Genomic DNA, 26,265 nt, shown 5'->3' on the forward strand with positions numbered 1-26,265 from the left:
AAGAGAGAGCTTGTTTTCTTGTCCCTCCTGGTATGTGTGTGTGTGTGTATGTGTGTGTGTGTGTGTATGTGTGTGTGTATGTGTGTGTGTGTATCTGTGTGTGTGTGTGTATGTGTGTGTGTATGTGTATGTGTGTGTGTATGTGTGTATGTGTGTGTATCTGTGTGTGTGTGTGTATGTGTGTGTGTATGTGTGTGTGTATGTGTGTGTATGTGTGTGTGTGTATCTGTGTGTGTGTGTGTGTGTGTGCAGGTACACATGTGTATGGACTTGTAAGGGCCAGAGGACCACAAGTGTCATTCTTTGGGCGCTGTCCACCTGGTTTTGAGACAGATTCTCTCACTGACCTGAAGCTCCCTAAGTAGGCTAGCCTGGCAGGTCAGCACCTGACACTTTTGACATGTACCCTGTGCAGACATTTTTTGTGTGTGAGATAGAGTCTCCCTATGTAGAGTAGGTAGGCTTTGAACTCACAGAGCTGCCTGCCTCTGCCTCATGTGTGCCAAGAATAAAAGTGTGTGCAACCACACCCTGCCAGCTTTCTTAAAACCGAGCTCTAAGGGTTAAACCTAGGCAGTCATACTGAAGCTGAAAGCACTTTAACAGCTGATCCATCTCCCCAGCCACCTCTTGTTTTTTTTTTTTTTTTTTTTGAAAGAAACTAATATCTAACATACTTTTGCTAAGTGGATATTAAGGCTAGTTTTGATTTAACTAAGGTCACCACACATGTAATTGACTGGCCCTTCCTCCCCATTTCCTAAGAAACCTGTGTAAATACAGTTGCCCCATGTGCATGTGGTGGGGGCAAGGAAGTCAGTACTTCCTGTAAATTCTAAGATCAATGGATGCCCAAATTTCTTACATAAAATGGCCGAGTATTTGTATATGACCTGTACCCATCCTCTCATATACATTATTTACACTGTAAGTAATTATAGATTACTTACCATGCCTAATATAATGTTAATGTCATGTAAATTCTTATAAAATATCATTTAGGGAACAATGACAATCAAAAGTGTCTACAGTGTTCATGCAGATGGTATTTTTTTCCAAAATTTTCAATCTGTGATTGGTTAATAACTGCTATAGATGTATTCTAAATATCTGAACCTTATTATATTAATAAACATTCTGCTGATGGAGCTGTAGATGAGTGTTCCTGGAGGCTAACTCTCTGGCTGTATCTTGAGATTCTCCAACTCTTGAATCTTTCTGTCTCTCCCACAATAGAGAAGTATAAGTGTGATAAAGAACCATTAAAAAATGAAAGAGATACTTGGTGAGAGGTGATAGGGTGCTGTGTGCTGGGATGTTAACTGTAATGTGAGCCCTCCACTGGCAGGCTTGCAGGAAACAGAAGATGTTGTGTGACTCTGAAGACACCAAAGTAGTTGGTGTCTTAGTTTGGTTGGCTATAATGAAACCCCAGGACCACAGCAGCTTGGGGAGGAAAGGGTTTATTCAGCTCACATTCCCACACCACACTCCATCCTCAGAGGAAGTCAGGATAGGAAGTCACGCAGGGCAGGAACCTGAAGGCGGGAGCGGACAGTGAGGCCAAGACGGGATGCTGCTGACTTGCCTGCTCAGTCCATTAGGCTGATGTCTGAGCCGGTCTTCAGGAGCCCCTTGAATCCCAAAGAAGTAGGCTCTAGTGCCAGTGGAGGGATGACCTTGCTAGCAAATCAAGGGCAAGCAGGCAAAGAGCAAAAGCCTCCTTTTTCCACATCCTTATATAGGCTTCTAACAGAAGGTGTAGCCCAGATTAGATCTGAATTAAAGATCTATATTAAGGCATGTCCTTTCCCAGCTCAAAGGATCTGGATGAAAGGTTTGTCTTCCTACTTCCAGGATCCAGATGAGGAGTGGGTCTTCCTATAAGCAGAAATCCTTCCCAGGTGTGCTTTCCATCTTTGGGTTTGGGTTCCAGATATAGTCAAGTTGACAACCAGGTATAGCCATCACAGCTGCCAGCCCAGGAAACAGCATATTACAATCTTTTTTTTAAATTTGATATATTTTTTATTTACATTTCAAATGATTTACCCTTTTCTGCCCCCCCCACTCCCCGAAAGTCACATAAGCCCCCTTCCCTCCCCCTGTTCTCCCACCCACCCTTTCCCACTTCCCTGTTCTGGTTTTGCCTTATACTGCTTCACTGAGTCTTTCCAGAACCAGGGGCCACTCCTCCGTTCTTCTTGTACCTCATTTGATGTGTGGATTATGCTTTGGGTATTCCAGTTTTCCAGGCTAATATCCACTTATTAGTGAGTGCATACAATGATTGATCTTTTGAGACTGGATTACCTCACTTAGTATGATGTTCTCCAGCTCCATCCATTTGTCTAAGAATTTCATGAATTCATTGTTTCTAATGGCTGAAAAGTACTCCATTGTGTATATATACCACATTTTTTGCATCCATTCTTCTGTTGAGGGATACCTGGGTTCTTTCCAGCTTCTGGCTATTATAAATAGGGCTGCTATGAACATAGTGGAGCATATATCCTTATTACATGCTGGGGAATCCTCTGGGTATATGCCCAGGAGTGGTATAGCAGGATCTTTTGGAAGTGACATGCCCAGTTTTCTGAGGAACCGCCAGATTGATTTCCAGAGTGATTGTACCAATTTGCAACCCCACCAGCAGTGGAGGAGTGTTCCTCTTTCTTCACATCCTTGCCAACACCTGCTGTCTTCTGAGTTTTTAACCTTAGCCATTCTGACTGGTGTAAGGTGAAATCTCAGGGTTGTTTTGATTTGCATTTCCCTAATAACTAATGAAGTTGAGCATTTTTAAAGATGTTTCTCCGCCATCCGAAGTTCTTCAGGTGAGAATTCTTTAACTCTGTACCCCATTTTTAATAGGGTTATTGGTTTTCTGGGGTCTAACTTCTTGAGTTCTTTGTATATATTGGATATTAGCCCTCTATCTGATGTAGGGTTGGTGAAGATCTTTTCCCAATTTGTTGGTTGCCGATTTGTCCTTTTGATGGTGTCCTTTGCTTTACAGAAACTTTGTAATTTTATGAGGTCCCATTTGTCAATTCTTGATCTTAGAGCATACGCTATTGGTGTTCTGTTCAGGAATTTTCCCCCTGTACCGATGTCCATAAGGATCTTCCCCAGTTTCTTTTCTATTAGCTTCAGAGTGTCTGGCTTTATGTGGAGGTCCTTGATCCATTTGGAGTTGAGCTTAGTACAAGGAGACAAGGATGGATCAATTCACATTCTTCTGCATGCTGACCTCCAGTTGAACCAGCACCATTTGTTGAAAAGGCAATCTTTTTTCCATTGGATGTTTTCAGCCCCTTTGTCGAGGATCAAGTGGCCATAGGTGTGTGGGTTCATTTCTGGATCTTCAGTCCTGTTCCATTGATCCGCTTGCCTGACATTGTACCAATACCATGCAGTTTTTAACACTATTGCTTGGTAATATTGCTTGAGGTCAGGAATACTGATTCCTCCAGAATTTCTTTTGTTGCTGAGAATAGTTTTAGCTATCCTGGGTTTTTTGTTATTCCAGATGAATTTGAGAATTGCTCTTTCTAACTCTATGAAGAATTGAGTTGGGATTTTGATGGGTATTGCGTTGAATCTTTTACAATCTTTTTTATGTTACACGTGTACTTACACATTGTATATATGTGTTTGTGTGTGTACATACATACATACTGTGAGTGGAAGACTGAGGACACTGTGAGTTTCAGTCTCAGGAACACTGATTACCTCCTGTGATGTAGGGTTTCTGTTGGCCTGGAGCTCAGCAATTAAGCTAGGTTAGCCAGGGAGTCTCGAAGATCCTTTGGTCTCCACATACACACCACTGGAATTTCAAGAGGGCACCACTGTATCTGGGTTTTTACATAAATTCTGGGAACCTCATGTTTGTGAGGCAAATGCTGTGCAGACTAAGCAGCCCTCAGCCCACCGCAGCTGCCTTTCTGAATAGGGCCTCACTGTGCAGCCCAGGCTGCTCTGAAGCTCCTGCACTCCTGCTTCATCCCCACCAAGTAGCAGGATGCACAGGCGTGCCCTGCTTCTCTCAGCTTGCAGTCTCCCCCCCTCTCAACAAGACTGACTTCACTGTTAGCCAGAAGCCTCTGCATGCCTCCTTGTTTTAACCTTCAGTAAAAGTCCTCTGCACGTGGGAGACAGATGTAAGGAAACCGTTCACATGACAAAGTATCCTTAGCTGTAAGTGAATGCTCTCTCTATACGGGATGGACTATTGTACCAGAAGGGGCCCCATTAACGGGATTAGTGTTAGACTCCCAGTAAATGCCTGACATATTGGATCCACCAGAGCCTGTGCAGATGCCTCCCAGACTACAATTGCTTACAGATATGGACATAAGATGCTGAGAAAGATAAGAATTCAGGATTCAAAGGTATTACCTTGAAATTTGGTGTTTCCCCAGTATGAGACCCTTAGATTACTGAGCAACAGTTCATCCCACTCAGCCTGAGTCCTGAGTAAGCAACTGATGCGGAATGGCGCCTCATGTCACCACAGTGATGCCCGCTGCACGAGCCGTCCAGAGCTGCCACAGCCTGCCGTGTCTGGACACACTGCTTTTTCTTTTCATACATGCCCATGATAATTTGTTTTTTTTAACATATGACACACATTGGGGAGTAAGACAGTAGTACAGCAGAAACACCCTAACAATAGAGCATGTGGAAGTTACAAGAATGTGGTCTCTCTCTCTCAAAATAGCCTGTGCGCTTTTTTAAACCATTCATTTGAGGAAAGCCCTTTTTGACAGATCTGAATTGTTGGCATTTCTGCTATTGTACTTCAGAGGCGTTAAGTGTGAAGGGTGTTTGAACACAGCACTGTCGCACCACAGCTGGGATCCTCAAAACCACAATTGTGCCCCAAATGGCACAACATTTAAAACTTCAGAACTGGCGATTTCTAGAGTTTTCTATTTACTATTTTAGACCCAGGTTCACAGTGGAAAACAGAAACTAAAGGAAGCACAAGTATACCGCGGGCTACTGTATTTCCTCCTACTGATGGTTCCAGACACTTTGACTAATGTAAAAATCCTTCAAATCCAGTCAACTCTCCAAAGGCAGCATGGCTGACATTGTAAGGGACATATTCACCCAAACCCATTCTGCATCATCTGTGCAGGCAGGAGATGGTCTCCTTCCTGTCTCTTCCCAGCAGAGGGAGAAGGGTAGGAGAGTAGGAAGGCTGGATGCACAGCCAACCATGAGATTTAATGTGCTGCCCAAAGACAGTGGCCCTCTCTGGGAGACCACCTGATCTGGGGGAATTCTTCAGGTCTGTGGAGACTCCCAAGTCTGCACTGGAAGCCTCTTCTTCCTCTCCCAAAGGGACACAAGTTTTGATGAACATACCATTGAGTCAGTGCGGAGCTGGAGGTGGAGAGCTGACTTGTGATGCGTCCTGTACAGAAAATGGGATTTAGAGTGTCGACACCCTTAGGCAGCATTGTGCTTTACAGTTTATCTTTTCCTAGCGCGCTTGGTGTCCTAGGCCAGAGGCTTGGAACAGCAGGGAGATTTAGAAAGGCCAGACCAGCCCTCCCTCATTGTTATTCCAGTGAGGTCCTCTACAACAGAAGAAAGAGCCTCTTTGTTTTTAGTGTTAGCTTCTGAAGCTAACTTTTGGGAACTCATTCAAATGGCAGTTGGGCTTGCTTGGAAAGCTGCAGTGTCTCCCGTTAGTTCCTCATTTACAGACAGACTTGTGTCAGTGTTGAAAGTAGAGTCCAAAACATCCAACCATCACCTCCTCATCCTTGAGTGGACCCCACCTCTGCACTCATCCTTGAGTGGACCCCACCTCTGTACTCATCCTTGAGTGGATCCCACCTCTGCACTCATCCTTGAGTGGATCCCACCTCTGCACTCATCCTTGAGTGGACCCCACCTCTTCATTCATCCTTGAGTGGACCCCACCTCTGCACTCATCCTTGAGTGGACCCCACCTCTGCACTCATCCTTGAGTGGACCCCACCTCTGTACTCATCCTTGAGTGGACCCCACCTCTGCACTCATCCTTGAGTGGACCCCACCTCTGTACTCATCCTTGAGTGGATCCCACCTCTGCACTCATCCTTGAGTGGACCCCACCTCTGTACTCATCCTTGAGTGGACCCCACCTCTTCATTCATCCTTGAGTGGACCCCACCTCTGCACTCATCCTTGAGTGGACCCCACCTCTGCACTCATCCTTGAGTGGACCCCACCTCTGTACTCATCCTTGAGTGGACCCCACCTCTGTACTCATCCTTGAGTGGACCCCACCTCTGTACTCATCCTTGAGTGGACCCCACCTCTGCACTCATCCTTGAGTGGACCCCACCTCTGTACTCATCCTTGAGTGGACCCCACCTCTGTACTCATCCTTGAGTGGACCCCACCTCTGTACTCATCCTTGAGTGGACCCCACCTCTGCACTCATCCTTCAGTGCCCTCACCTCTGCACTCATCCTTGAGTGGACCCCACCTCTGCACTCATCCTTGAGTGGACCCCACCTCTGTACTCATCCTTCAGTGGACCCCACCTCTGCACTCATCCTTCAGTGCCCTCACCTCTGCACTCATCCTTGAGTGGACCCCACCTCTGCACTCATCCTTGAGTGGACCCCACCTCTGTACTCATCCTTCAGTGGACCCCACCTCTGCACTCATCCTTCAGTGCCCTCACCTCTGCACTCATCACTAAGTAGACCCCAGGTGAAGCTCTTGGAGACTGCTCTCAATTGTCTCACTTTAACTCTCTAATGTTATTGCATAGAGGCCTCGTCATTGTTTAATTTGTCTTTGAGATTTTGCTTTAAGAAATAAGCCCCAGAATTCTGCTGCTGCATTTTTGATGAAGGGGTGCCGTGCACATGGCATTATCTCAGTGTCCATTTCTCATGTATTGATGTTTGGACATCAGGAATCACCTATGTAACGTGAGCAAGTGAAAAGGACTCATTAAACATGAAGGAAAGTGATCTCTAATTCATGGTGGGGACGTTGGGAGAAACATGATTACAGATATATTTTCTAGGAGGTATTTTAGAAAGTCCTATTTAAGAAATACCCATACTTACTTAGAAGCACTTTGTAATTCATAGGGCACTGCTTATATTGCAGCCAGAATAAGCATAGAATAATTTACCTGCCAGAGCATAGAGTGAAAATCAGACTTAGGGACAACTTGTTTATGTCAATCATTTGTCTTCCTAGAAGCCTGCTGTTTACAGGATTTTATTTCATTTTCATCTCGCTTACCCTTCTTCCTGTGTCTTTTGAATTACACCATCTCCACACTGAGCTCACCCCTACTCTCCAGACCGCTACACACGCCATCTTGTTTTCTACAGGAAATGTACCCATCCTTAAAAGTTAAATTAGAGCCAGAACCCAGGTGCACATCTAGTTCCAGCTCCTCTGGAGGCTGATGCAGAAGGGTCACATGAATCCAGGGCTGTTGCCCTCAGGGCCTCGGATGGTCTTTGAGGATAGGGAATAAGGGGCAGAGTCAACAACACAGACTCTGGGAGTCAGGTGAGAGGCAGAAGCAGACTCGTTTTTGTGGGATTGGGGTAATGCCTTTATACCCTCCACCTGTGCCCCACTGGTCCATGACATCTTACTTCCTGTAGCTGGCACCATCTGATTGGCTGGCCAGGTCATGCATTCTGTCATCATTTGTCTCCATGTGCCAGGCAGATCTTAAGGTTGTAAGATGTGCGTGCTGCCAATCAGGATATGCCGACTCATTCCGCCTGCACAGGGCTTCAAGGCCTGTCTAAACAACATAGCTAGAGACCCTGTCTCAATTTATTATTATTATTTATTATTATTATTACTACTTTAAATTAGATCATCTCTCCAGAAAACCTCTTACTCAGTCTCTGACACCTCCTGGAACTCTGTTCCTGTATCTTCAGCTGCCCCCTGGGCATTTGCACTTTACCATCCTGTGGTCACCTGTCAACACATCGGACCACTGGAACACCACACCTATATTCCTGAATACCGGCATTGTCTCCAGGTCTCATTTTGACTCTACTCTAACACCCACACACCTTCAGACTTGATGGTCAGCCATCTCAAACTTTCTGTTCTTCCTCAGTGACCCCACTGAGAGGCCTGGGCTTCCTTCTGCCTAGTGTGAGATGGAGATGGCCTTGTAGACTTACACAAGTAAGTCCAGGCTGGCTGCTCAGGTCAAGCTGAAGTCCTCCCCATAAGGAGTTCTGCGTCCTCAAATCAAATGATGGGGAATTTTGTCTCTCCAAAGACAACACATTCCGTCAGTGGCGGTTTCTGACACTGCTTCTCTTTTTTGTTAAGTCATGCTCTATTACATGTCTGTGTGTGTGCCTGTGTCTGAATGTGTGCATGTGAGTACAGTGTCTATGGAGACCAGAGTCGCAGCAGATCCCCAGGGTTGGAGTTACAGGCAGTTGTAAGGCTGCCTGATTGGATGCTGGGAACCAAACTCAGGTCCTCTGCAAGAGCAGTACACACTTTAGCTGCTGGCCCATCTCTCTAGCCCTGAGAGGTATTTTCCTTGAATCTACCCCTCAAAGCCAAAAACAGAAATCTACATATTTTCTCACAAACCAACTTTGAGGGGTGCTCATGAGACTCCCATTTCTACCACAGACATCCATCAGTTTTATAATAGATCTTGTTGCAGCCTGCTTCCCTGAACATCCCCAGTTCTGTCTTGCTCACAAAATCTTCTAATCCACAAGGAGTTGCTTCTGTGGTCTCTTTTGTGCAATCTAACTCCTCAGAGCCTCCATTTCCCATCATAAAGTTTCCTTAATCAGATAGCCTTCAAGGTTCTAGGAGTGCCCCAGGACCATATACAGATTTTCATATGTCAAGAGCATATATCCATTTTAGCAAAAGAGGAGCTACAGCTTTAAAAAAAAAAAAAAAACTCTCATTATCAAAGAGGCTGGTGAGTCACAAAAGATTTTCTTGTAACTGGACTGAATGATTTCTGAGGTCCAGCACTAACATTCTATAAGCCAAAGGTCCCAGACACACAAAATTTTCTTATTCCCTGGGGAGGAAGTTAAAGACCAAATACTCTACCTGTTACTCAGACAATGAAGAGATAGAATGTGACAGAAGCTGGAAACCAAGCAACAGCAACAGGAAAGGTTACAGCCAAGCCTGCTGCATCTTAAGCAGTCATCAGCTCTCACTAGAACATTCCAGCAGGAGCTCAGCCGTCATCTCTGCAGGGTATGATCAAAGGGAATCTGAAATCACAGACAGCTTTGGCCTCTGAAATGTCTTCTAAGCCAAAGACCGAGTGAGAGCTGGGTTGCAAGTCTTTGCTGATGGTCTTCCCAACCCCCTGCTGGAATAACCTCTTCCTTCCCTCCGCTCCTGTTTTGACATTCTTCATAAGGAGTCCTCCTATCTCTGTCTAATTAGTGTCGGCCTCCTGCATCCCCCTGTCTCTGTATAGACACCTCAGACATGGCGCTCCTCCCCTCTAGATCTCCCCCCTGTCTGCAGGAGGATGTACATCTGGTTCCCAAACTTGACTGTCAGCTCCGTAAGAGCAAGGACTGTGTATTGTGTCATATCTCCAGTACGTTACAGTATGTGGTGTATGGTAAGATTTCAGTAAATAAATATTCAGTAACTGCTCCTACGGTGGTTCTGAGATCTCCTCTAGATGTCATCTGGCACTCTGTAGTGTAGTCTCCCCTCCCCCCATATCCTGTGTGTACATAGCATGTGTGTGTAGGTGCAAACACCTTGGCACGTGTGTGGAGGTCAGAGGACAACTTTGTAGGTCAGTCTTATCTTCCGTCCTTCCTGTGGGTTTGTGGGATTCAACTCAGGAGATCAGGCCTGCACCTCTACCCAACCTTTAGAGACTGTGACATAAGCCAGGCGGTGATAGCGTGGCGTACATCACATCTCTTCTCCAGAGAAGTCTCCAGAAAGCAGCCTAATTGATGTTTACACATCCCATCCCTTTGTCAGGCTACCTGCCATTTTGTCAATGTAACTGACCTTATTGGAGGCCCAGGAAGGTCTGTGGTAACAGAGCTTGCCCCCTGACTGCATTGTGGCTTCTTAAATTAAGTAGAGATGTTGGGCTTCCTAAAAGAAATGTCTGCTCCAAAGAGAACATCTTATCTATCAATTGCAAGCCCCTCTTATTGTCGTGCAGAGCCATGGAGCTGCCATAGGCATGGGTCTGTGAAATATCCTCCACCATTCCTGTACAGCCACGCAGGTCGCCTGCACCCTAGGAAGAGTGGGGCTCCCTGTCCCTGCCATGATCGATCATGTAGCAGAACTGCAGCCACCTGGATGTCTCCACCTTCTGAAGTGTAACCCATGTCCCAGACTGTCCACCTTTCAGTCAGTCACCTTGAGTGGCATTTTGTAGCTTTCATGTGGACCCCGGCCCTCAGTTATGGCAGCCGTCAAGCAGTCTGCAGCAGCAGCAGAGCACACTGCAGTGCCAGCCTTCGGCAAAGGTGTATCAAAACAGGGCGGATCCCAGCCTACCTGGCCGTGTTCTCTGTGATGAGACCCGGTGGGCTCCCAATTAGAGGCATTCCACACAGAAGAGGAGTTTAGCAGGTTTCCAGACAGCCAGCACGGCTTCTCTCGACCTCTCCCTCATCACTCCACTTTTAATGGACTCGTAAGTAGTGACCAGATTGTCTCACTGAGTGTGAGGAGCAGTCTGATCTGGAAAGGTCAGTACAGCAGGCCAGCCTGGCTCCACCCTCTCGGCCCACCAGGCACCTGCTCACCTTAGCACTAAAAGCTAGGACCAGAGATTCCTCCACAGAGAAGTCACTACTTTATGTAGGCACACTACTATATTATTTGTCCTGATAGGCTAGGATTCTCTTCTCCGAGCTGTCCCCTCCTGGGGAGGAAATTCTACCCACGGTGGACCTGAGGCCTACACTGTTCATTCTGTGTCCTCTGTGCCCATAAAGAGGAGCCTCAGAAAAAACATTAGGATCTTCCTCCTTCTTTCCCTTGGCATCCCTACAATCCAATAGGTCCTGTCCATAGCCCCTCTCTGTTCCTATCTAAGCCAGCTCTCTGGAAGTGTTGGCGGACTTGCCTTTCCTTGCTGCTGGTCTCTAGGCCTGGCCTCTCCTGCCATGCTTTGTCATACTGTTGCCCACAGGCTGAGCTGAGGCACCGGCACACTGCTGGTGTCTGGCTTGTGAAGGTCGTCGCAGAGGTCTCACTTGCAAAGGGTTTCTGCTCAGCTCGGCTAGAGCTGTGAGGTGTCTGCAGTTTTCCCTGTCTCATTTCTGTCTGTGATGGGCTGTTTTCTAAGGAGAGCAGATTCACGGTGCTCCCTGTGACTGTGCTCCTTAGTGGCATTCTGCTGTGCTTTCTGGAGCAGGAGAGAAAGGGGTGTGGGGTTTCTGTTAGCTCCAGGAAAAGCAGAATCTGTAAATCACATAGACCTGGAACCTGGTTATGTGGTGTGTATACCTGGGCAGTTCATACTGATCTATGTGATGGTTTCAGACTACATTCTTTAAGGCCTAGTCCAAGGAGGTGGCTGCTATTTAGAGACGATACCCACCCCAGAAAGTGCATTCTATATATCCATCCTATGGTATGAACTGAAATGTTACATCCTCTCGACAGTTCAGTCCACCTTGAGGACTCTCAAGCAGGTGAGGCTTCTTTGACTTCTTCCTCTTCTTTGACTTTGTTTCCAGAAAGCGAGAGGAGGAACACAAGAGGAAGGAAGCGGAACAGCAGAGAGGACAGCTGGACACAGCTCCCACAGCCCAAGTCCTCCCCTCTCCACCCAGCCCCCAGGATGAGCCCAGCAAGCAGAGTGCAGCTCCTAGCAAACAGCCACCTGCCGGCCACACAGTGCAGAGCCCTGACCCAGAACACAGCAGGCCTCCAGGCCGATGTCCAGGCAGAGCCTCCCACAGGGAGTGTTTCTCAGACCTTCAGGGAACAGCCTCCAGAAAGCAGAGTGGTAAGTTGGACTGGGCACTGCCTGGCAGGTTGTACAGTAGTACCGAGGTTGCCGTGGCGTGCTCGCTGTTGGCTCCTTGGTTCTCGGTCTTCTGCTCCTTTTTCTTGCCTCGCTGTAGTTCACTGGAACATCTCTAGGCTTCCATCTTCGCTGATTTGTGGTGTGTGAGTGTATTGCTTTTGTCTAGTTCTGTGGCTCTGGATAGGACTCAGGTGGCTTGCTTCGGCTGCTGGCATCACCATGTCACCACTGAACAAAGTGTTGAAACCTCTCTGTCGCTCAGGTTGCTGGGCCACTTTGAACTGCCCTTGATGGGCCACATCAGGTTGCTTACAGTTGATCAGGGTTCCATTTTATAAAAGGCAGTGCAGCCATTCTTTTGGCATGATCTTTATCCCAAGACCACCTCTCTCTGAGACTCAAGGCCTCAGAATAAAATGGTGAAGTTTAATTTTTTTTAATTAGGTGTATTCTTTATTTACATTTCAAATGTCTCCTTTCTTGGTTTCCCCACTCCCCTGAAAATCCCATAAGCCATCTCCTCTTCCCCAATCAACCCTCCCCTGCTTCCCTGTCCTGGTATCCCTCTACACTACGGCATCAAGTCTTTCCAGGACCAAGGGCCTCTCCTCCCTTTGGTGCAAACCCTCTGCTCCTTGGATCCTTTCTCTAGCTCCCCCACTGGGGACCCTGTGCTCAGTTCAATGGCTGGCTGAGGGTGCCCCCCCCCATTGTATTTGTCATGCACTAGGAGAGCCTCCCAGGTGATAGCTATATCCGGCTCTGGTCAGCCAACACTTGTGGGCATCCACAATAGTGTCTGGGTTTTGTCACTGTATATAGGATGCATCCCTGGGCGGGGCAGTCTCTGGATGGTCTTTCCCTCAGACTCTGTGAAGTTTAATTTTCTTACCCAGCACATCCTGAGATCTTTGCTTTGGTTTTTTCCATAAATTCTGCTTGCAGTTCAGTCTTTATATCCCCCTATATATTATGCAGCTTATGATTAAGTAAACTTAGATTTATGTAGAGCATGCATGTGTGTGCGCGTGTTTGTGCAACAGAAAATAAGACAAGGCCGTACTTAGGTGGGCACATGCTCCCTGTGCTCTTGGTGAAGCTGACCAGAGAGGAAGGAGCCCAGACCAACCGTGAGCCAGAGCTGCTAACCTGGCCTCCAAGCCTGAGGACCTGAGGGGTGCAATCCCAAATCATGGCCGCCAGGAGACCACCGGAGCGAGCAGCATCTCCAAGTTCACCGGGCAGTGTCCTCTCTTAAGTTACTGTAGGGACGGTGTTCCCAGTCGTTGGGCCCTGAATAACAAGGTTTTCTCTTCCCCAGACTCCAGGACCATTCGCCCCTGCTCGCCCAGCCTCACCACAGTCTCCCCGTTGCCCTAGCAGTGAAGTCAGTGTCAAGGGCCAGTTAGGGCAGCACCTTTCTGAGGGTTCCCTTTCTATGTTGGTTATTGTTCGTGGCATAAAAGTCTACTCTACAGACAAGTACCTTAAAGAGCAATACACTGTTTCTTGAAATGCTGAGGGTTAACTGGGCAGTCTCCAGCTGGGTCGCCTGGGCTCACTCGCTAGGTGCTAGAGGCAGGGTTGACTGGGCAGAAAGCCAAAATGGCCTCCTTTGCACATCTGTCTGGCCAGCGCTGCTGATGGCCAAGGGCTCAGAGGCCTTCTGTATGCCCGCCCTTCCCCTGTATACTCATCACTAGTGCTCGGAGAGAAGGCAGAAGCCGCAGGGCCTGCAAGTGCACACTCCACGACGCTCATAGCACTTCTGCACACTCAGGTCTGGAGCGAAGAAACTAACAGTTCTGCTTCTCCTCTGAGTGGATGACCCCAGAGGCACACTGCACAGCCTTGTGCAATGTCGATAGGGGGGAGGGGGTGCTGGCCCACGCCCACCCAGCACATTCTCTCATAGCAGGAACTGTGTCAGTACTTGTGTTCCCAGTACCTCACAGGGTGTCTGAAATACAAAATAATCGAAGAAGTAGTTGGGTGAACTATCAGACTGGAGATCCAGAAGTAAAACACCAGAGTCCAGCCCGACAACACTTGACTGGGTGCGCGCTCTAACAGATGAGCTTCTGCTCAGGTCACTCAGTCATTCGCCGCTCATTTAGCAGACTCTGGGGCCCACACTGTCCCAGCTGTACTGAATTAGTAGTCAAGGCTGAGGACCACATCACCGTATTCTTTCCTCCAGCTATGAGCACACACTGATTACCCAGGAGCCTCAGGCGCACAGTGCAGCTCTGCCGGTGTGCTCCTCTGCAGACTGAGTAAGTGCCCGGGATAGGGCAGGGCACGCCAGCCTTCTTCTAAAGCCCTCTGCCATAGTGATACTGAAAAGGCAGGCAGTGTGCTGATAAGCATCATCACATTGCTACGAGGTAGACTCCCCCAGGGACCCAGTGCTGTGACACACTGGGAATAGACGCCATCACCATGGTAACCTAAACAACAGTTTACTGAGGCTTATGGTTTCAGACAGTGAGACCGTGGCCATCATAACGGGAGTATGACAGCAGGCAAGCAGGGAGGCAGGTGTGGGGCCAGAGCAGAGAGAGAGACAGAGACAGACAGACAGACAGACAGAGAGCTAGACAGAGAGAGAGAGAGAGAGAGCACGTGAGCTAACTGGGAATGGGGTGCTCTTTTGGAGCTCTGAGCCCACTCTCAGTGACATGCCTTCCCCAACAAAGCCACACCTCCTAACCTTTCCCAAACTGGGACCAAGTGTTCAAATCCTTGAGCATATGTGCTCCATTCTCATTCAAACCATTGCAGTATGACCCATGATGTTTATAACATGCAAGCTCATACATCTCTGTATATGTATATACTTGTTCTCACTTGCTCCACTGACTTAACTCATGACTTATATATTTCTGGCTGAGAATTGAACCCTGATATAAAAAGCCACGGAAGTAACTTGCACGCTAAGCTGACACTACAACCTGACAATGTGAGAACTAGCAGTTCAAGATGCCCGTGGTCCCATCCCCAGAGCTCAGAGGCTGCAGGTGTCAGGCTGCTGCCAGTCTCCCTTGTCCCCGTGGACATGGCTGTCCAGGGTCCCAATCCCAAAGAACACTTCTTAGCAGGTTCTAGGCTGAAAGACTGACTTCCGGACCTTGGACTCTGTGACCCCAGGGCCTTCTTCATCAAGTGCTCACGAGAGACTCCTGGATCTTGGTTGTTTTTGTTTCTGCCTGGCTAGCTCAACACATCCTACAGATGCTATCATTTACTCCGAGTTCCATGTCCTCAGTAGAACGTGTGTCAGCTCTGCCTTTTCAGAAGCAGAAGTTCCTTCCTGGTGCTGATACCAGTGCTGTGTTCATTGAGAGTGCATTTCCTGTTGTGTGTCACATTCACTTTTTCGGATATACCTTTTTTTGCATATTTTCAAGTTCATGTGTGTTTACCCAACTTCCAAGAGACCTAATCCTGCCATGTGTACATCAATTATTGTTCCCTTGTGCATTTTACAATTTTCGACTGTGACATCATCCTCAGAAGACACCTCTGTATGGGTAGGTTTAGTTCCTCAACTACCTCCTACACTGGGACAGTAGTAGATTCAGGTCGCACAACAGCAAGACTGCTCAGCCTGGAATAGCTGAGACCAGTTTGTACATTAATGTCTCATATGGTTAAAAAATACACACCAAACCCACACAGAATACAAGACTGGTTTCCAGTTCACCAGAGACTTGACCCATTTGGAGTCTAGATTGAGACACCTATTCATCTCCTAGTGCTAGCGAACACACTTTAATGTGGATTGTTTCTTCCGATAGGTAGAGCCTTTCAGGAGCTCTGCCTTCTTACAGGTGCTTCACTCCTGTGAACAGTCCACCTGTGAGGCTTTGTTTTAACACAGCCAAGTATACAATAATACCACCCTGTACCTGCTCCACTGTGGGGCTGTAGTAGATTCAGTTCACACCCTGTCCTTCTGCCTTTCATTTTTTATTTCCTGGAAGGCAAGTGGGTTCCTCTAAAAGGATGTTCCTGCTATTCTAGGGAGTGACAGAATGCTTTCAGGCTGCCTAACCTATCAGATTGTTAGAAGAGATGAGTTTTGTTCTGATCACGTTGCCATGGTCACTGTGATGCTAATGGGTATGTCTGCATCTCTTGAGTGAATAAATGAATAGAACTGCCCTCAACTGGGAGTTTCATATACTGACTGTTACTTTTTCTTTGTCTACCCAAGAAACACCCAGGGAGCACTGCAGAGGTCCCTCCACCTGTGTGCACCCCAGATCCTGCGAAGGTGGTGACAACTACAGGCACCAGGGAGCATCCTCTGTGGAGAAGCGCAGAGGAGAGACCAACGGCAAACACCCGAGGTGTGAAGAGGGGCCACGCAGAGCCAGGCAGCCCTTGTCTACTGGGTCAGCCCACCCTGCTGAGAAAGGAGAGGACTCCAGCCCCGCAGCTTCCCAGCAGGACCACCCCAGGAAGCCCAGCAAGAGACAGGACAGGGCACCCAGGCCCAGAGGTGCTTCCCAGAGAAGACGCACCCATCAGCTCAGAGACAGGTGCTCCCCAGCTGGCTCCAGTAGGCCTGGCAGTGCCAGCAGGGAAGTTGCGTGTGCTGATCAGAGTTCTCTCCACCGTCACACACCAAGAAACAAGGGCACCCAGGACAAGCTTATAGGAGGGGTCTCCTCAGGTTTGCCGCTCAGCACACAAGAGTCAAGGTCAGGCTGCAAGAAGCTTTACGAGGCCGTTTGTGCATCTCCAGAGAACCACGTGGTTCAGGGCACCCCACCCGGACACGGTGTGAATACTCACCTTCTTCCTGTAGAGCATCGCCTGCTAATAATCCAGAGGGAACGGAGCAGGAAAGAGCTGTTTCGGCGAAAAAACAAGGCAGCCGCGGTCATCCAGAGAGCTTGGCGAAGGTAGGAGGGCAGGGGGCTGCAGTCTGCCGCATTTTTGCTGTTGTGACACCCTGTGCTAGCTCGTGTCCCAGTGAGCTCAGGACAGAGAATTTTCAGTTGGATGGAGTCTTTCTGTGCATGTGTAGTTCGCCCTCCCAGTGCTTTACGTGGTGTAACTAAAACGGAAGCGTGTTCTGTACAGGGAAGTGCCCAGGACAGGGCAGGAAAGCCCTGGTTTGCAATCACACCGTTTTCCACTGCAGCTGACAATTACCTGATTTAGACAAATCTCTGCACCTCCCCTGACCCTCAGTTTTCCGATTTTGGAGGTGGGATTTGTCAACCCTTGCACCTAATTTTTATGGTAGGCTGCTGTGACGAGATAATGTATGCTTTGTTAACTCTGGTGACCATAGACAAGATCTCTTTGAAAAATGTATTTTAACACTTTGTGTGTCTGTGTGTGTGTGTGTGTGAGTGTATGCATGCGTGTGTAAGGAAAACTTGCTGGTTCTATCATGTGGGTCTTAGGAATTGAACAGGTCCCCAGGCTTGGTGGCAGTGCCTTTACCCGCCCAGTCATTGCACTGGTTCCATACAAGACTTCAGTCATTCTCAAATATCTAAACCAGTGCCTGGATACCCACCGTCATTGTGCCTGAGCTACATAAACCTACTGGAGCCACCGCCACACTCAGACTGAACTGCAACCTAGAAACACCACCCAGACTGGGTGGAGCCCATGCGACAGGACTGAGACGGCGTGTGCAGCCTGACCCCTTTAGATTAGGAACAAGTTTTCCTGTTTCTCAGTCTCCCTCACCGTAGTGTCCACTCTATTCAAATGAAGCCTCTCCTTAGTGACGGCACAAGGAAGGAGCCCCCTGTGCTCCTTGGGGTTCCGTGGCCTCTTATGCTGGGGTCTTATGGTATCAAAACAACAGGTCACTGGGAACTCTGTGCTGTGTGTAACACAGCCTCAGGGGTAAAAAAAGAAGGGGCCAGAAAGAAACAGTGGAAGCAGGGAGCAGAGCACCAAGCTGGACAGAGGCTTCTGGGAACACCCAAAGACTATGGAAGCCAGAGCCACGCCTTCTGGTTTGTGCTCATCCAGCCTTTGAATAACATGCCCTTGTGTCTGTTCCCTTGTCTGCTCACGTGGTTCCAGCCACCCCAAGGAGGCTGTCAGTGTAAGAGTCAAGAGTCTGGTGTTGTTAGCAGTCCGCAAAGTGGCTTGTACCTGTGGGAGTAGCACTTGACCCTTTGACTGGCCCAACATCCGAGGGCCTCCTTGCATTGCTAGTGTGTTTGCTGTGGTCATGATAATGGCAGTAGATGAACATGCCTGTATGACTTTGGAGAAGGGAAGCCTGGGTGGTGCTCACACACCAGGAAGCTCAGGTACAGCGGCCGCCATTAGCAAGAGCAGTCTGCATTTATCAGGACAAGTCCTCATAATACCATGAGGGAGGTCTGTCCTCACCCGGCTCCACAAAGGAGGAAACCACAGCACAAGGCGCTCCGTCAGCTCATCAGTATTCCAGGGCAGAAGGTGCCAGTACTGACTTTAAGGTGGTGACCCCCTGCCAGGCCACAGGTGGGCGTGGCCACTGTCCCTCTGCTTGGGAAGCCATGCCAGCACATGCCGGCCAGCAGCCAGGTAAGCCTTGCTTTAAGCATCTTGGCTGAAAACAGCAGGGCTTACCCCACGAGGCCCCACAGCTGCTCTGCAGCCCAAAGGTCTCTTCTCAGACCGCCTATTCTCAGACTCCTTTGAAGAGTCGGAGGTTGACAGGTCCTGTCGCTAAGTGTCCAGAGTAAAGGAGAGCAGTGGCTCCCAGTGCCCACCCACCTGTGCAGGTGATTATGCAGGGCCTCTTGGGCTGCACTGTTGTGCAGATCTGGGGTGGGACGTAACTCTCAAAGAGCCCCTGGGAAGTCTCACCCAAGGATTCTGTTTCAACTATCAGTGAAACAGATAGTTGAGCAGTGTCGTGCACCAAGCGTAGGGGACAGTGAAGGGCTAAGGGACAGGACTTGGCACTCGTGTACTCATGAAATGTAGGCCATCTTTGTAGAGAACATGTCCAGCTAGAAGACGGAACGCATGATGGCGCCTTAGGCCCAGAAAAAAATGAGTCTTAGGGTGGAGATTTTAATGTACCTGACTATGTTTTAGGGTGTGTTATGCATACGGCCCTCCTCCATCACACTCCACTTTGCTCCTTGAGCAGGGACTGGAAACTGAAGTCAGAGCTAGCCAGCTTGCTTCAGGGATGCCATGCCTGCCACTGGAGTGTGTGGGGGCTGCCAGACTGCTGTCCTTGTGCTTGTGTGGCGAGTCCTTTACCTGCTGAGCCAGCTCCCCAGCCCTATTTTAAACCTGACTATCTTAAACATAAAACTGCATGGTGCACAGGCTACATTAGAAAACAGCTGTGTAAAAATACTTGATTTTTAACGGCATATAGAGCCAACTCTACCAGCATTACTCTGGCATTTATTGATATAAATTAGCAACAGGCTAGACAGTAGGAAGAACCTACAGACTGTGGTTAAAAGGGTCTATTTTTTGTGGTTAAGCTATATTTTGTGGTTATGGGAACAGAGTCAACCCCAAGCAGGGGTATGTTCTTGAAAATGGGAGATGGGGACTGCTCCTCTGCCTGGAGACTATACTCGCACCTTCCCATCCATGTGCCCAGGGTCTCAAATGCACACTCAAAGTTGAAGCTCCCACAGCACCAGCCACTGCCGGGGCTTCCTGGTGAGTTGAAGCAGAGAATAGGGAAGATACTTGGCATTCCAACCAAAAGAAACTGAGCTGTCAGGTGGCACCACCCAGTCAAGAGACACTATAGTTAATTACTCAATGGGAAGAATCAGGAAGTTGGCCTCTGAGGAAGCAGGACGGGCCTACACCAAGTAGAGAGGTATTTTGGTTTTGTTTGTTTTTGGAAGACTTAGGAAGGTTACCCTGTCTTTGGTGCATTGTCACACAGGCAAGGGGCTGGTTGCTCTCCTGTAAGTCATAGCAATACAAATACAGGTGAACACTAATGACACCATTAAATGCTTCAAGACATCCCTGTTCATTACATTTGCAAGCACCTATGGTCTAGAACCCACCACACACTAAATGTAAACACTACCACCATTCATGACACAGGCTTCACAGGGCCATCACAGTAAACTTTGCCACTCTCCTAAAACCCTCCATCCACACCCACCCCACGTGGGCAGAGCAGACCTGTCAGCAGTGCTAAGGCAGAACCCCAGGGTTTGCTATCACCTTAAGAAGCTCAGTCTTTATGAACGTCCTAAGATTGCCTCCCCAGGACTCAAGCCTTAGGAGGCTGCCTGGAATGTAGCATGATTAATAATGTTGGCTCCTTACAGTGGAGTGCAGCCTCACCTCCTTTCCCTAACCAAACTCATGCTGCTCTGACCACATCTTTCAGGCACAAATGCCCCATCACTGCTGACTAGAGTGCCTCTCTCTGCAGGGCTACTCCCCCTCAACCCAGTGGAGTACCAAGCAGCCATGGAAATCCTCCCAAACATACAGCCCCTCACCTCACACAGTGCAAGTTTCCACCCCAGCCTGTCTCACCCGCCTGTGGCTGCTGGAGGCTCAGGACTTACCCAGTTCAAGTCTCCCAGTATTCAACACAAATGCTGAAACTGGGATGGGAGCTTGCCTGAGGCTCCTGTTGAGTTAGCAAGTCCCATTCCTGTACTGTGGGCACTGCAGCATCTTAAAGCCTGTCCTCTATGACCCCCACCAGCTACCAGCTCAGGAAGCACCTGTCTCGGCTTCTGCATTTGAAGCAGCTGGGAGCCAGAGATGTGCTCAGATGTACCCAAGTGTGCACAGCCCTGCTCCTCCAGGTTTGGAGGAAAGAACTGGAACTCAAATTCCCAAAGCCCATCTCAGTAAGCAGAATATCGAAGAGTCCATCCAAAGGCTTGTCGGCCACCAAGTCTGCCAGGCACTCGGTGCTCAGGCAGATCTACGGTAAGTACTCTTCTGGGCACTTTGTAGCAAACACCTCGGGATCCTGAGTGTCATGCCACAATCTGCAATAAGACTTAATTGGACAGCCCTCCCTCCAGATTCTGGAAGATATTTTACTTGCAAGCATCAGCAGATTTTTTTACTAGTCTTTAATGCTACAAGCCCCTTGTCTAGGTCCCAAGACTAAAAGCCCCACCATTTACACCTCTCAGACTTCCGCCTGGGCCTCCCCCACACTACCCACTTCCAGTGTCTCAGAACCTCTGTCACTTTGGCCATTCAGGTTCTGAGGTCGCACGGTGTTGTTCACCTATGCAAATGTCCACAACTCAAATCACTGTTTAACAGATGAGCTGTGGTAAACTAAAGTATTTCTAGCTCTGCAAAAAGCCAAGATAAATCAGCAGTTCAGATATCCTTGCACTCTGGCTAACTCAATACACAGAGCCCAGGGCCCTTTAGGAACATCCCCAGAAGTCTGACAGCATTTCAACCTACCACTCTTCTGAATAACTGCAGCTTTTGAACTTTACGATTAGGGATGCTCAGCCAGAAAGGTCCCTGCAAATAAACCCAAACCAAATAAACCAACCACATAACTAATAACAAAACCCCTCCAAAATTTGAAGCATTTCTGGTCCCAAACTTTTCAGATAACAGGGGAAAAAAAAAATCAACCAGTATTTCCATGCCATGCCTAATGTATCTTGGCAGACACCTGCAAGCCCTCACCCTCAACAAGAACTCAGAACCGGGTCGGTCTTGGCGGCCATTAATCAGATAGGTGACTGTCTATTGGTTGGTTGCAGGTTGTTCTCAAGAAGGGAAAGTACATCATCCCATCAAATCGGCCAAAGTCCCTCCTGTCCTTCACCTCAATTCAGGTAAGGAAGCCACTACAGTGGGAGAGCAGATGGGGAGGCCACATGGGATGAATTTCCCGTGATCTTTGGCTTCAGGTCATGTCTTCTTACTCCCTTTTCATGGGTTACTGCCACCAACATCTTTAAGACGCAAATGCTTCTCACAACTAAAAATTGATTAATATTACTTCCAGCAGAATCAATAAATGACAGCCATTTATTATTGATCCCATTTATATTCTTCACATAAATCTCTTTCTTCAAAGGAATATGTTGGAATCTTTGTCACATTTAATAACCTCCTCTTACACAGATGAAAGACCACCACAAACATTAAAGCACAGTTTGCTCAGACTCTGTAGCACAATCGCACCCACAGGAGCAGCACAGGGAGTTTCTTTTCCCTCACGACATGTGTGAGTTTTACTCAGGACCTCTTCCTTCGCACCAGCATTAAATAAGAGCGGGTGATAAGTTCAGGGCTGTCAGCAGCACTGCCAGGTCTGGCCTATCTGCACAGGTGGCTATGGCAACACCCTCCCCCTGCCCACCCTCCAGGCCATCCTGCAGAAAGAGAGAGCAGCTGGACGGTGAACAATGACTGTCAGCATGAACTTTAGCATTCATTTAGGTTTTGGTGGGGAAAAGCAGAGTAATTACTGCAAAATCTTTAATAAGAGTTGGCTAATTCATGTACCACAAGGCAGACTGATCACGAAATAGCAGGTGGGGTGGTCAGAAACTTTCAAAGGAATCAAGGGCCACAGATGTGGTAAGACTGTCCTTATACTGGACTGGAGAAATACGTCAAAAGCAGAACTGTCACAAATTATGAGATATATGGCATTTAGATTTAATTAAATACTAAGTAGGTAATCAAATCATTCTCTCAAATTTAGGTTTACCAGCAGTCCTTAAAAATGAAGATGTTTAGCAGCATAGAGGTTTTTAGAAAAAGACTGAGTAAACACATTCAATATTAAACTTAATGAAAGTACATACAATACTTTTTAAAAACTTCATAAAACAAGCAACTTGTCCTATATATTTCTGACCTATTTGAAATCAAATAAAATGGAATCTTTGTCCAGCCCCAAATTTGAGGGAATACAGGTTAGATCCAACCACACCCAAAGTAAGCACAAAGCATTTAATAAAGCAGTTTGGATAGGTGCTAAAGTTTAACTGGGCTGTAAATCATTTCAGTGAACTGAACACACACAGATGCAAAAACATGGAATCAGACGATCGAGCCACAAAGGAAAGCATTAACTTGGCTGAATTATTAGTTTGCTTTTTTATTTAGGAATTCAGAAGAGCTAAGGGTTTTCTGATTTTGCTCAGCAGGCTTCTCAAATCTTTAAAAATTGCTTTGCACAGTGTACATGTTGCTGTTCCAATTTGAGGAAGTGCCTTCCTACAGCTTTGCAAATAGAAAGGCAGAAAATGATGGAAATTCCAAGATGCAGCCTCCCTGAACTACTGCTTTACATGCATGAGACCCAAATAAGCAACCTCTGTAATCTGCTGCACCCACACCGTCATGCACAGGATTTCCACCTAGCTCTTGACTGACAGTAGCCACCTGTGCCCATCTCTTTAAAACGATGGGCTCCCCACTAGCAGGAGCAGGGGCCACGGCTGTGTGGCTACTGGTAATGGCACCTCTGCTCCACCTACAGAGGGGACGCAGAAGACAGCTTACTTCAACATACAGTTGGAGTGCCCAAGGTCTAAAAGCAGTAATTTGAAATCAGGGAAAATGAAGGTATGTTCCTTTGCCCAAACTATCACATCACATACTCAATCTTCCACATTACCATCTGTCAGTCGTAAAATACAGCAATGTGTCTTCAGAAGGTTTCCCCACGAGTTTTGTAGCCTGTGATTTGTTATTGTGTATAAAACTAATGATTTCTGTTGCATCCTAAAAGTGTTATTCGAAGGTCACAGCCCTCAAGAAATCTATTTTGACATTCAGGCACAGTGCTGGTAATACCAACTATCAGGAGACTGAGGCAGAAGTGTTGCGAGTTCAAAGCCAGCCTAGGCTACAAACACAGAGCCTCAAAAAATTAAAAAACCAGACCCCTCCAAAAAAAACCAAAACCAAAACCAAAAGAAATAAACAACCCACCACTAGAGATTCCTATCTCTATGTCATCCTTAAAACCTTTGTTGTTGACCTGTGATGTGTATCAATCTCGTTTGCCATGTAAAAAGCATGTGGAGGAGGGTGTGGTATTACTATTCCCACCCACTCAAGATCTAGTGTCCACTTACAACCCCTCCCAGTCCAGTTCCTACTTACGAGATGCCCTATCAGTGAGGTGAGGAAGAACAAGTTACCTCATCACTTCCTCCCTTGGCACCAGGGGAAGCCCCACCTCAAATCCTTTTATCTTACCACAAAAAATTCCCCTCTCTTCCATAAAGATCAATAATATAACTATCCATTTGCTTTTAACAGTGAACAGTTTGCAGTCTATACATCTTGACAACAGTGGAAGATCAAATAAGTTTTCTTACAACCTGCAACCAGCCAGTCAGTCAAAAAGCAAGCCAAAGCTTTGACCCTGGAGGAAGATCAGAACCAGTGTGGAACTCTACTCTGTTAACTCTGACTCATGAGAAAGATTTACTATGCACCTAAAGCCTTATTACCCAGCACATGTAGTCAAAGACAAGGTTCAAATGTTTTCTCCTGGGCACACCTACTCAGCATCACGTTTCCACTCCTCTCGGCACGCACTGAAAGGACCAGAGCAGAGCGGGCTCGGATGGACTGCGCGCTGTGTGCTTCCCCTCAAGCCAGCATGGCTGCCAGTGAGAACGCCCACACTCATGCTGACAGCAGCTGCACTGAAGGAGCTGCTGGGCTGGGATTTCTAGCAGCTAACTGGCACAGGCTAGGTTTTCGCTCTAGAACCTACTTAAATGAGACCGGAAACCTGGGCGGCAGCAGCCACTCTACTTCCCTGGAACATACTGGGACAAACATCACAGGAGACATTTTAAATTTTAGATCAAAATCATGGCTCACTGTGTGCATTTACAAACTGCCCATTGTACTAAAGTGGAACTGAGAAGCACATCCGTTGCTTCCTTACAGTTTCCACTTTCCAAAATGGCCCAGAAAAACTACAAGCTGCAGCTGCCTACTCTGACTGGGGCTTCACTGCTGAGGGCTCCAGTGATACCACAGCACCAGGAAGTCAGCAGGACAGGGTTATCAACCAACTCAGGCTTCTCTTCCCTTTACATCTTCTGACCAACTTGCAGAAATATGTGGCATTCCCCAAATGCAATTTTTTGTGAAAGTAACCCACATTCTAGCTAAGAATACCTGGCTTAAATAAAGTCTAGTGGTTATGGGCTTTTATAGAGGCAAAGACAACATCAGGTCACTCCTGTACTAACACTAAAGCACAGGACAGAAGAGTTTACTTCATTTAATTACCTAGACTTTTGGTTTAGTAAATTATATTCAGAATTATGAAGACAGATTTATCTAGATGGGATCACAAAGATTCATTGGCAAGCGAATGAAGGCACCATAGCACACTGTTGTAAACATTAGCTCTAATAAAATTCACCATGTTCTATAGCCTATCCTTGTATCATGTCCTTGTACCATGTGCTAGTCCAGGCAAACAGTGTGAGATCACTAAGAACGCTTAAATCTCACCTTCCCACTTCTGTATGAAGGAAGCTCATGAACAACTTCTTTAAAAGTTGAGGTTTAATGGCAAACATCTGTTACATCAGTCTTTCTTCAAAATAAAACAAATGTGCAGGAACAATCAATTTCAAGCAGGAGGTACCATGGTGCTTCTTTAATACAATGCATTCAATATACTGGGCCCTTGGGGATGGCCACTGATGTACACGCTGAAGCAGTAATGTAAGTCTGTAAGCCACTGCTCCTGAACACTGCCGCTCTTCAAAGTCTGCAGAGAAAAACAAAGGCACTTTAGTTTGAGAACCTGACATTTCTCATGGCCCCCATAAAATAAAAGTATCTTCCACAGCCACCAGCTGGAGACATGCATGGCTGGACCAAGGCTTCCCTGAACATATGCAGATGTGAAGCTCCCTCTTCCTGTGGGTCCTGAACGAACAGAGCAGGGCTATCCCAGAAACTCTTGCCTATTCATAAGATACGCTCTTCTACCTGGGCTGCCTTGTCTGGCCTCAGTGGGAGTGGATGAGCCTAGCCACGCAGAAGCTTTAAGAACCAGGGTGGGAGGAGACCCAGAGGGCACCCACCCTCTCAGAGAAGGGAGGGGAGGAACTGTGAGAGGGGTTGACTGGAAGGTGGGGGCAGCAAGCAGGAAGTGAATGAATGAATAAATAAATAAAATAAAAAGTGAATGAATGAATAAATAAAATTGTTTAAAAAAATCCTCTTCTATAAACTAGAAGAAATCTTACAAGACAAAACAAACAATTGCTGGGAGTTACTATAGCCAG

The 26,265-nt window shown here is 47.4% G+C and overlaps 2 protein-coding genes across 5 annotated transcripts in view; one reads left to right on the forward strand and one right to left on the reverse strand.

The window, feature by feature from the left end:
* The window catches only part of Invs (inversin), a 155,395-nt gene that overhangs the window by 118,049 nt on the left and 11,081 nt on the right, over positions 1-26,265 (forward strand). For 3 of the 4 annotated variants that reach the window (XM_052176475.1, XM_052176474.1, XM_052176473.1), the window contains exons 13-16: positions 11,727-11,998; positions 16,239-16,932; positions 20,700-20,929; positions 21,739-21,813. In XM_052176475.1, the coding sequence (XP_052032435.1) occupies positions 11,727-11,998; positions 16,239-16,932; positions 20,700-20,929; positions 21,739-21,813 (1,271 nt within the window). Of the gene's footprint in view, positions 1-11,726; positions 11,999-16,238; positions 16,933-20,699; positions 20,930-21,738; positions 21,814-24,262; positions 25,175-26,265 lie in introns of those variants that run through there. The other variant, XM_052176476.1, reaches the window with a different exon arrangement.
* The window catches only part of Tex10 (testis expressed 10), a 38,932-nt gene continuing 38,183 nt past the window's right edge, over positions 25,517-26,265 (reverse strand). Inside the window, exon 15 of the mRNA XM_052176477.1 lies at positions 25,517-25,742. Coding sequence (XP_052032437.1) covers positions 25,629-25,742 — 114 coding nt within the window. The 3' untranslated portion in view covers positions 25,517-25,628. The remainder of the gene's footprint in view (positions 25,743-26,265) is intronic.

Source organism: Apodemus sylvaticus, chromosome 3 (assembly GCF_947179515.1).
Source record: "Apodemus sylvaticus chromosome 3, mApoSyl1.1, whole genome shotgun sequence".
NCBI lineage: Eukaryota > Metazoa > Chordata > Mammalia > Rodentia > Muridae > Apodemus > Apodemus sylvaticus.